The sequence below is a fragment of the Haematobia irritans genome, chromosome 5, assembly GCF_050003625.1.
Source record: "Haematobia irritans isolate KBUSLIRL chromosome 5, ASM5000362v1, whole genome shotgun sequence".
Lineage (NCBI taxonomy): Eukaryota > Metazoa > Arthropoda > Insecta > Diptera > Muscidae > Haematobia > Haematobia irritans.
This window is the reverse complement of record NC_134401.1, coordinates 15,113,367-15,125,781: the sequence shown is the minus strand read 5'-3', so window position 1 is coordinate 15,125,781 and position 12,415 is coordinate 15,113,367. Positions and strand designations below refer to the sequence as shown.

The window sequence follows — 12,415 nt, the reverse complement described above, 5'->3', positions numbered from 1 at the left end:
TTTTATCACCACACTTGAAATTCATTATACGTACCTATTACGCTAAATTCAAATAATCCAATTTAGAAAAACATTTCCGTTCAGTTCGACAGTTAAAGCAAAACTCCTATGTCTTGCAAACAGAATGACAAACTTTATATTTTATTTATTTTTTAAATGTATGATAAAAAAAGAGAAAGAAGCATTGGCTGCTAAGGCCATCAGCTATTGACAAACTTTTTATACTCACCTTCTTGTCGTACATAATATGTTTAATTTAAAAAAATTTCCAAAATTTATTTAATATTAAAATTGATCGGTCTTTCCAAATACATGCCCATATAAAACCGTGACACTCATGAATTTTCCTTCCTCTTCCGCGGACATATATTAATACATAGATTTCATTTTTTGTGTTTCACATATAGAAACCAGCAAATAAAACATGAATAAATTTACTATAAATTACCATTTTACAACGACCATTCACTACAGCTCACTCACTCACAGAATCTAGCAATGTGTGTGTGTGTGTGTGTATGTCAGATTTTTATGGAAGGGGATAGAGTACAAATATAATCAAAAAATACCCATACACATACATACGATACAAATATATAGACCAACAAAAATCGCAACACACTTTGTACAATCCAACAAACTCTCTCACACATACGCACACATATATTTTGACTCATTTTCGGAATACATCCTACGAAACAATTAATATTCGAATCTACCACCAACAACAACTATAACAGCAATAACGGACCAAGCAAATGAATGAATGAACCGACGAATGAATGGAGGAAAAACAAAAAACACACACACACACACTCGCACACAACCAACATCCGCATCCAATTCGACAAATTCAATATCTGTTACTTCAACATTCAACATCGTCTCTTCAGTGATTTTATTTCAGCCAGAGTCCATTTCTTCCTCAATATTTTGAGGACTGATACCTCGTTTCAGCTTTTGGTCCCATCATCCATAGTGACAGTATTTGTTATCCACTAGTTCCACATATATGTGTACCGCCACCTACAGTTGATGATGAAGAGGTGTTTCATTTTCATACTCCTCTCTGCCGCCCACCTCTTTCTAGGAAATCCACAATCCTATAGGAGGATGTCATGATGCCATAATGGTTTGAGAAAGACCAAAAAGAGGAAATATGAACGCCGATGGCAGAGTGAGGGAGAGTTAAAAAAGTAAAGCATAAACCTTACATAAAACTGTCAAAAACATACACATGCAATAATTTACTTTAACAAATTTTTATGTTCAGCCTTTGGATGGGGGAATATGTGTGGCAATGATATTTGTGTGGATATATTCTGAAATTTCACTGTGCGTATTGGCTATGTGCATGTGTATGTGAGTGTGTGTGTAATTTTATTTTAAAGCCATAAAAAAGGGGAGACAATTTCCTCTTTTATTGGTTTATGTCCATCACCACAAACTAGCAAAATAGTTCATTTAGTTTGCTATGTTGTTTGTAACATAACAGTTAGAGAAGTGTGCACAAATAATGATCAGTTATGATATTCAAGACGAATTTTTCATAAGTAGAAATATGGCTATATGCGGCTGTCTACATTGTTTATGCAGTAGATTTGAACTAGTCGGATCTCATGCTGCCAAAAACATTCACTTAAATACAGAGATTTGCTGATTATGCTCTCTAGTATCCTTTTTTTTTTTTCAATCCCTACATTGAGTCTTCCGTTCTTCAGAATAATGCTCAGCTTCTGTAAAAATTTTTGGCCCAGGTTATTCCAAACTACTTAATTGTACCAGATGGAATGATCGTTCAAAATCCAAAAGTAAGGACTGCCAGTTGCCACCGGACGACCAAGCTTTGCGTTCCCACAAAAATTTCGAGCAAATCGTAAAGCATAAGCTACTTTTTCAGAAGTTGGGCAAAGGAAAGGTCTCGATGCCTGTACAGAAAAATACAAATGCCATCTATGGCCATATCGCCTAAATGAATATAGACTTCCAAATTTTACTGAAAGTGAATAAAATTTTATTCCTTAATCAAAGGTGTGGAGTCGAGACAATTTTTTTCGACTCTGACTCCAGCATTATCATCAGACGTGGGCAATGTGACCAAATCCCATATTCCATTCGTAATCCTACGGCGGAAGGTACCACAAAAATTGACCGATATAATACATCTTATTTTTATACCCTCCACCATAGGATGGGGGTATATCAACTTTGTCATTCCGTTTGTAACACATCGAAATATTGTTCTAAGACCCCATGAAGTATATAAATTCTGAATCGTGGTGAAATTCTGAGACGATCTAAGCATGTCCGTCCGTCCGTCTGTTGAAATCACGGTAACTTCCGAACGAAACTTTGCATAAGTAGTTGTTATTTATGTAGGTCGGATAGTATTGCAAATGAGCCATATTGGACCACTTTTACGTATAGCCCCCCATAGAAACTGACTCCCGGATTTGGTTTGCGGAACCTCTTGGAGGAGCAAAATTCATCCGATTCAGTTGAATTTTGGTACATTGCGCTAGTATATGGTCGCTAACAATCATGCCATATCGGTCTATCTATATATATAAAATTCAAATTATGTTTGTTTATTTGTTTGTTTGTTTGTTTGTTTATTTGTATGTTCCGGGTTGGCGCGAAAACGGCTGAACCGATTTACTTGAAACTTTCAGAGATCGTGGGGGGCACTCATGTGCTGAAAATAGGGTACCTCATTTTTTGACATATGGTCGCGGAGAGGAACCTCCCCTTTGTCCGACTTTTTGAAAATTAGACCAAAGTTGACCGATTTGCACGAAGTTTTCAGGGATAGTAGGGGGTGGTCCCTAGACAAAGATTCGCAATTTTTTTTTTCGAAATTTGATCGGGAGGGGGACCTCCCCCTTAAGCGACTTTTTGAAAATAGAGCTTGCTTGAAATCAGAAACGGCTGAACCGACTTATTTGAAATTTTAAGAGAGGGTAAAGGATGATCATGTGGTAGAAATAGGGTAAATCATTTTTATATTTCTGGCCCGGGGGGTGGGGGGGTACCACCGCCTTGCTCGATTTTTTTATAATTGGACTTACGTTTTCAGATTTGCTTGAACTCGCAAACGGTTGAACCGAAGGTAATATATGATCATTTGGTAGAAAAAGGTACTCCCTTTTGTTATATCCGGTCGTGGAGAGGTACCTCCCCCTTGCCCGACTTTTTGTTAATTTGACTTACGTTCTTCGATTTGCTTAAAATTTTCAGTGAAAGTTGGGGGTGACTATGGAACAAAGATCCGCAACTTCATTTTCTGAAATTGGATCAGGGAAGGGACCCTTTGCCGGAGGGGTACCTCCCCCTTGCCAATCCTTTTTCAAGTTTCGGATTTGCTTGAAGTCGGAAACGGTCAAACAGATTTACTTAAACTTTTCAAGAATGTAAAGGGTGACCATGTGGTGAAAATAGGGTACCTCATTTGTTGGTATCTGGTCGGGGAGGGGTACCTCCCCCTTGCCCGATTTTTTTGAAAATTGGACATAAGTTCTCCGATTAACTTAAAATTTTCCAGGATGGTAGGGGTGGCCCCTAGAAAAGGAACCGCTAATTTATTTTTCGAAATTTAGTCGTGGAGGGGTCTCTTTTTAAATACAGTACAGTAAAATACAGTGTACAGTACTACTCTTCTCGGGTTTTATTGAATTTTACGCTGTAGTCGTGCAAAATGTTTTTAGGAAACTGTTCTACCTGCTTTTTAAAAACGAAATAGTGCGGACACGCGTATCTTTTGATATTAAAAAAACTATTAAATTGTGGCTTTGTTATTTTACCTTTCATAACTATTACCGATAAAGTAGTCAGTGTGAAATCAGTGTGTAGCAATAATTACCTTTGATTATTACCATTTGCATTCACAACTCTGTAACAACTCTGTAACTCCTGTAATAAATTTTTAAATCATGCCAATGAAGAAGAAGGCAACTCTTACGAAACTTTCTATAAAATCGCAGAAACTAAAACAAAGAAGGAATAAAGAGTCGCAAGAAGAGCGTGAGTTGCGTTTAGAAGAAAATAGAAATAGATCAACAACTTCTAGACAAGCAGAGACAAACCAACAGCATGAAATTCGAATCCTGTCACAAAGATTTCGATCAAGCACATTAGTTGATACCTGATTTTGTGATATTTGGACGGAAGAGAGGCCGCCCTTTTAGGCTTATAATTTGCTTGACATTTTCTGGGACGTTTACAAAAGATACGCTACATCACTTTTCGATATTTAGTCGGGGAGGAGGTCCTCCTATAAAACTGCAAAAAAAAAACAACAATTCTTAAGTTTTCTTAAAATTTACATAGGCAGTGGGGGAAGGTTATGAACGAAGAGGCAACCTTCCTTGCCCCACACTTGAAGGAAAGTTTCAAGAATTTTCAGGGAAGGTTAGGGGTGCTATTCACTACGGTGTTTGTCGATATTGTATCGGGGAAAGTGACGTCCCTTTAAAACAATAGAGCAAAATTTAAACATCTCCGATCTCCTTGAAATTTACAGGGACGTGGCAGGAGGTGATTAAATTTATACATGATTTTTAAATTTGTATATGATTTTTATACCCACCACCATAGAATGGTGACGGGGGTATAATAAGTTTGTCATTCCGTTTGTAACGCATCGAAATATCGATTTCCGATATAAAGTATATATATAAAGTATATATATTCTTGATCAGGGAGAAATTCTAAGACGATATAACGATGTCCGTCTGTCCGTCTGTCTGTCTGTCTGTCTGTCTGTCTGTTGTAATCACGCTACAGTCTTCAATAATGAAGCAATCGTGCTGAAATTTTGCACAAGCTCGTCTTTTGTCTGCAGGCAGGTCAAGTTCGAAGATGGGCTATATCGGTCCAGGTTTTGATATAGTCCCCATATAAACCGACCTCCCGATTTGGGGTCTTGGGCTTATAGAAATCGTAGTTTTTATCCAATTTGCCTGAAATTTGAAATCTGGAGGTATTTTATGACCATAAAGAGATGTGTCAAAAATGGTGAGTATCGGTCCACGTTTTGGTATAGCCCCCATATAGACCGATCTCCCGATTTTACTTCTTGGGCTTATAGAAACCGCAGTTTTTATTCAATTTACCTGAAATTTGAAATCTAGAGGTATTGTAGGACCAGAAATACGTGTGCCAAAAATTGTGAGTATCGGTCCATATTTTGGTATAGCCCCCATATAGATCGATCTCCCGATTTTACTTCTTGGGCTTATATAAACCGCAGTTTTTATTCAATTTATCTGAAATTGGAAGTCTAGAGGTATTGTAGGACCACAAATATGTGTGCCAAAAATTGTGAGTATCGGTCCATATTTTGGTATAGCCCCAATATAGACCGATCTCCCGATTTTACTTCTTGGGCTTATAGAAACCGCAGTTTTTATTAAATTTACCTGAAATTGGAAATCTAGAGGTATTGTAGGACCACAAATACGTGTGCCAAAAATTGTGAGTATCGGTCCATATTTTGGTATAGCCCCCATATAGACCGATCTCCCGATTTTACTTCTTGGGCTTATAGAAACCGCAGTTTTTATTCAATTTATCTGAAATTGGAAATCTAGAGGTATTGTAGGACCACAAATACGTGTGCCAAAAATTGTGAGTATCGGTCCATATTTTGGGATAGCCCCCATATAGACCGATCTCCCGATTTGGGGTCTTGGGCTTATAGAAACCGTATTTTTTATCCAATTTGTCTGAAATTGGAAATCTAGAGGTATTTTAGGACCATAAAGAGGTCCTAAAATACCGACTTCACTTCTTGAGGGTGTAGAAGGCGCACTGATCATGAAAATTGCTTGAAACTCAATGTAAAATTTCCAGATTTTACTTCTACAGATTTAAGATTTCAAATCAAGACGTTATTTTATAATTTTCTTGCACACTTACAAGAGATGTTAATGATTCCTCTAAACCTCAAACAAAAATGGTTCTTATAAATCCAGAATCTGATATAGTCCTCATAGGTGAAATCTTTAAATTTATCTTCGGGTTGTGTCCTCAAGTCCTCAAGCCCTCCTGAAATTTCAAAGGAAACCCTAATATTTGGTTCATGGTGGTGGGTATTTAAGATTCGGCCCGGCCGAACTTACTGCTGTATATACTTGTTCGATATCTGGTTGGGGAAGGGGAAAATTGAAATAAACTTTGTCGATTTACTTCGATAGAATTTATATGGACCATTGAGTAGTTACGAAATTAATATAGGGTACGTGATAGTCCGATATCTGGTCGGAGTGGAGCGAAGGTGGCGAGAGGGTTCCCTTTTGTCCGTTTTTTTTTCTTAAATTGAAAGTAGAGGTTTGTCCATAAATGGGAACTCGGTACATAATTTTATGATTTTTGCACAGGCTTCTGCCAGACTTCTTTTTAGTAAAGAACTTAAATTTACATGAAATTGGCAGCCAACGTAGAGGGTGCATCATTTTCTAACATTTTAGCAAATGTTAATGTGGTAAAATTTTTTACTACTTTTGCTTTTTCCGATTTATTGGATGGGAAACAGTAATTCTTTGTATGTTATTATAATATAGTGCTTAATTTTCAGATATATTGAGGAGAAGGATACCTTTCCTTGACAAACCACACTTAAAATTTACAAGAAATATAGAAGATTGTCCAACTACTTGAATACAGAACATTATTAAAAAAAATTGGAGGAAAGGGTACACACTCTCCCGCCGTATTTGTACCTATAAACGAAAAATCAAGTAGTCCGATTTGTTTAAAAGAATTGAAATCTTTTCGAATTTGTTTTAAGCACGAAGGATATAGTTGACTAAGTTAACGCAAAATGTTCCTCCAAATATGCTTCGGAAGGCGCAGCGAAGCGGGCCGGGTTACGCTAGTAGTTATATATATCCGAGCCACCGCGGTGCAATGATTAGCATGCCCGCCTTGCATACACAAGGTCGTGGGTTCGATTCCTGCTTCGACCGAACACTAAATAGTTTTTCAGCGGTGGATTATCCCACCTCAGTAATGCTGGTGACATTTCTGAGGGTTTCAAAGCTTCTTTAAATGGTTTCACTGCAATGTGGAACGCCGTTCGGACTCGGCTATAAAAAGGAAGTCCCTTGTCATTGAGCTTAACATGGAATCGGGCAGCACTCAGTGATAAGAGAGAAGTTCACCAATGTGGTATCACAATGGCCTGAATAGTCTAAGTGAGTCTGATACATCGGGCTGCCACCTAACCTAAAACCTAATATATCCGATCCCCAATCACAGAAAAATTGGTCCGTATCAGTTCGTAATCATGGTTGCCACTCGAGCCAATAATATTCTACCAACATTTTATTTCTATAGAAAATTTTGTCAAAATTTTATTTCTATAGAAAATGTTGACAAAATTTTGTTTCTATAGAATTTCTTTTTAATGCTATTTCTATAGAAAATGTTGTCAAAATTTTATTACTATAGAAAATTATGTCAAAATTTTATGTCTATAGAAAATGTAGTCAACATTTTATTTCTATAGAAAATTTTGTCAAAATTTTTTTACTATAGAAAATTTTGTCAAAATTTTATTAAAAAAATTTAATTCTATAGAAAATGTTGTCTTGATTTTATTTCTATAGAAAATGTAGTCAAAATGTTATTTCTATAGAAAATTTTGTCAAACTGAATTATATACGGCCTTTTTTAGTTTTATATACCACGTATGGACTAACATACAATTTAAAAGGCGGTGTTAGGAAGATTTAAGATACCTTGCCATCGGCAAGTGTTACCGCAACCCAAGTAATTCGATTGTGGATGACAATCTTTAGTAGAAGTTTCTATGCAATCCATGGTGGAGGATACATAAGCTTCGGCCTGGCCGAGCTTACGACCGTATATACTTTTTATAATTTGGCCTATCCTTAGGGTACTCCAAATGTCGACCATAACCACAGCCGCTACTTTTAAACTTACTTTTGTCATCTTTCATTTGTAGTTTACTACGTTTTTTACAATATGGATGATTCGTTTCATCCTGTCTATAAGGATTATTTGTCTATAAATAAATATATGAGTGTATATGATATCAACTCACGAGCACACACACACACACACAAGCTATGATGAACATATCTATAGATATTTCACATATTATTAATGTATTTTGAAAGCCCGGCTGTTCAAGGCTCCCTTTACTTCCTGTTTTTTTTTCTGCTCAGGAAATTCAACAATAGAGAGGACCATTTCAGTTAAGTGTATTGGGTGCTATAGATGGTTTTTTTTTGTTCTTCTCGTTAAGTTTGGTAGTTTGGTATGTTAGTGATTGTATGTAGTTTTTGCTGTCAATTTTTCATGTATGTATTTATTAAGTATTTGTGAATAATTTATTGAATATCGTTAGGTTTATCACAGCTATTAGCAATAGTGAAAATTTATAGTCTATCCGGGTGATGCTATTACAGGGCGTCGCTCCCAAATGTGATTCACATACACAAACTTCAATTTCGGAACCGGATATGAATTTTTGTCGATAACAACCGGTTGTGGTATTCACTTTGGCACACATGTATGTTATATTTTGTACTAGAAAAATAATAGAATAAAATGAAAGAGAGAAAAATAAAATTAGTTTGAATTTTATTTAGATTTTGTTTTAGCCAAATGGAAATTTAGGAACTATGTCATGCCCTTTGTAATATATCTAAATGTTGGTATTAGACACTGTCAAATGTATTTTTGTTGGTTTAACAAAAATTTAAATTCTGTGAAATTCTGTTTCGATTAAAGTATGTCCGTATGTCTGTTAAAATCGCACTGGCTACGAAAGAAATAATATATTTCTTTTTAAACTTTACACAAGTAATTGATGTAGGATAACAATGAGAGATTATGCAAATGGTCCTTATGTATACAGATTCCCAAAATTTTTCTTGTATGTTTAGGGTGTGAGTTTGATATGCAGCCTCTTACAATATAAGAAAAAAAAAAAACAAGTATATACAGCAGTAAGTTCGGCAGGACCGAATCTTAAATACCCACCACCATGAACCAAATATTAGGGTTCCCTTTGAAATTTCAGGAGGGCTTGAGGACTTCGGCTTGAGGACTTGACGACACTTCCCGAAGATAAATTTAAAGATTTCACCTATGAGGACTATATCAGATTCTGGATTTATAAGAAAATACCTCTAGATTTCCAATTTCAGGCAAATTGAATAAAAACTTCGGATTCTAGAAGCCCAAGAAGTAAAATCGGGATATCGGTCTATATGGGGGCTATACCAAAACATGGACCGATACTCACCATTTGTGGCACACCTCTTTATGGTCCTAAAATACCTATAAATTTCCAATTTCAGGCAAATTGTATATAAACTACGGATTCCACAAACCCACGATGTAAAATCGGGAGATCGGTATATATGGGGGCTATACCAAAACATGGAACGATGCGGACCATTTTCGGCACACCTTTTGATGGTCCTCAAGTACCTCTAGATTTTCAATTTCAAACAAATTTGATAAAAACTACGGTTTCTATAAGTCCAAGACCCCAAATCGGGAGGTCTGTTTTTATGGGGATGCTCACCATTTTTGGCACACCTCTTTACGCTTCTAAAGTACCTCTCGATTTCCAATTTCAGGTAAATTGAATATAAACTGCGGTTTCCATAAGCCCAAGAAGTAAAATGGGGAGATCGGTCTATATGGGGGCTATACCAAAACATGGACCGATACTCACCATTTTTGGCACACCTCCTTATAGTCATAAAATACCTCCAGATTTCAAATTTCACGCAAATTGGATAAAAACTACGATTTCTATAAGCCCAAGACCCCAAATCGGGAGGTCGGTTTATATGGGGACCATACCAAAACATGGACCGATGCTCACCATTTTTGGCACACCTCTTTACGCTTCTAAAGTACCTCTCGATTTCCAATTTCAGGTAAATTGGATAAAAACTGCGGTTTCTATAAGCCTAAGAAATAAAATCGGGAGATCGGTCTATATGGGGGCTATACCAAAATATGGACCGATACTCACAATTTTTGGCACACGTATCTGTGGTCCTACAATACCTCTGGATTTCCCATTTCAGGTAAATTGAATAAAAACTGCGGTTTCCATAAGCCCAAGGAGTAAAATGGGGAGATCGGTCTATATGGACCGATACTCACAATTTTTGGCACACCTCTTTATGGTCATAAAATACCTCCAGATTTCATATTTCACGCAAATTGGATAAAAACTACGATTTCTATAAGCCCAAGACCCCAAATCGGGAGGTCGGTTTATATGTGGACTAGGTTAGGTTTGGTTAGGTTAGGTGGCAGCCCGATGTATCAGGCTCACTTAGACTATTCAGTCCATTGTGATACCACATTGGTGAACTTCTCTCTTATCACTGAGTGCTGCTCGATTCCATACTAAGCTCAAGGACAAGGGACCTCCTTTTTATAGCCGAGTCCGAACGGCGTTCCACATTGCAGTGAAACCACTTAGAGAAGCTTTGAAACCCTCAGAAATGTCCCTAGCATTACTGAGGTGGGATAATCCACCGCTGAAAAACTTTTTGGTGTTCGGTCGAAGCAGAAATCGGTGGCTCCCAAATATATGGGGACTATACCAAAACCTGGACCGATATAGCCCATCTTCGAACTTGATCTGCCTGCAGACAAAAGACGAGTTTGTGCAAAATTTCAGCACGATTGCTTAATTATTGAAGACTGTAGCGTGATTACAACAGACAGACAGCCAGACAGACGGACAGATGGACATCGTCTTAGAATTTCTCCCTGATCAAGAATATATATACCTTATATAGTCGGAAATCGATATTTCGATGTGTTACAAACGGAATGACAAACTTATTATACCCCCGTCTATGGTGGTGGATATAAAAAAATCAATTTAGATGAAGTTAGCTTGGTCTACTCCTAACTTTTTTAGTTTTTTTTTCTCTCCTGGGTTTAATACTTTTTAGCTGTCTACCAAATGTCTTTAATTTCAAGAAATTACTATTTTTAGATCATGTAATTTTATAATTTTCTCTCATATCTTTGTTTTGCTTTACTTACTTGCCTTATTATGCAAATATGTATATTTGACACACAGTTGGCCCGGTACCATTGGACAACCTATAGCATCGGGTTTATCTTTATATTTGGCCCATAAATCCATTGTATCGGGAACATTATCATTATCCGTTGTTACTATGGGTCTGCGACATGGTATATTCTCATGATTGATACGTTCCTCACAGGTCTCATTGCCAATGAATTGCTTTTGAGGATAGGGACCAATCCAGAAGAAACGAAAACAATAGGGATCTACAGAGACAGACAGACAGACAATTTTTAATAAATAAACAACAAAATCAAGCAAATCGAATCATATGACATCTTAACAGAGACCTACAATCATTGGTGGTTCCATTACTTAGCAATAAATTGAAATATATAAATAATAGAAATGATTTAAACATTTTAATGAATAAAATTGAATTGTTCAATATTTTGTGATAATGTCTTCTCTAGAACTCCCTTTAACCAACTGCAGTTACCAGTACAAAGTATAGCTTGTATCGATCATATCAAATATGACAACGATCTTCCCACATATGAGGATGTTATCTTATCAATTGGTTGTTTTTTTGGCCGCTCATTGAATATTTTGATTTAATTGCCCTTATATTTGTATGTGAACGATAGCATGATGGTAAATAGACAACATTACAAAAGATATATACACACAGAAGAGACATATAAAGATGTACGAATGTGCATGACACATACATTTAATCTCTCTCACTCTCTTTGTCTCTCTGAATGCACTTTATCTTTTGTTGGCATAATTGGAAGGTCAGCAATATTGATGTTATGCTCTTACAAAAGTAAAGCCAAGTATGATAAGCTATATATGGCAAGAAACTCTAGATGACAAACAATGAAGTATTTTAGGAGTTACAGTATAGATCTAAAAAGGCAGAAATAGTTATTATATTTTTATACCCTCCACCATAGGATGGGGGGTATATTAACTTTGTCATTCCGTTTGTAACACATCGAAATATTGCTCTAAGACCCCATAAAGTATATATATTCTGAGTCGTGGTCAAATTCTGAGTCGATCTAAGCCTGTCCGTACGTCCGTCTATTGAAATCACTCTAACTTCCGAAGGAAACAAGCTATCGACTTGAAACTTGGCACAAAAAATTGTTATTGATGTACGTCGGATGGTATTGCAAATGGACCCTATCGGTCCACTTTTACGTATAGCCCCCATATAAACCGATCCCCGGATTTGGCTTGCGGAGCCTCTAAGAGAAGCAAATTTCATCCGATCCGTCTGAAATTTGGTACATGGTGTTAATATATGGTCTCTAACAACCATGCAGGAATTGGTCCATATCGGTCCATAATTATATATAGTCCCCATAT

At 36.6% G+C, this 12,415-nt stretch overlaps 1 protein-coding gene across 1 annotated transcript; it reads right to left on the bottom strand.

Annotated features, from left to right (window-relative positions):
* Positions 1-8,303: 8,303 nt before the first annotated feature.
* Positions 8,304-11,525, bottom strand: LOC142240743 (uncharacterized). The gene is made up of 3 exons (XM_075312462.1): positions 11,393-11,525; positions 11,053-11,304; positions 8,304-8,553 (listed from the first exon to the last, which is right to left on the bottom strand). Exons 1-3 carry the CDS (start codon positions 11,457-11,459, stop codon positions 8,336-8,338), a joined length of 537 nt encoding a protein of 178 aa, XP_075168577.1. The 5' UTR covers positions 11,460-11,525; the 3' UTR covers positions 8,304-8,335.
* Between the last annotated feature and the right edge of the window lie 890 nt (positions 11,526-12,415).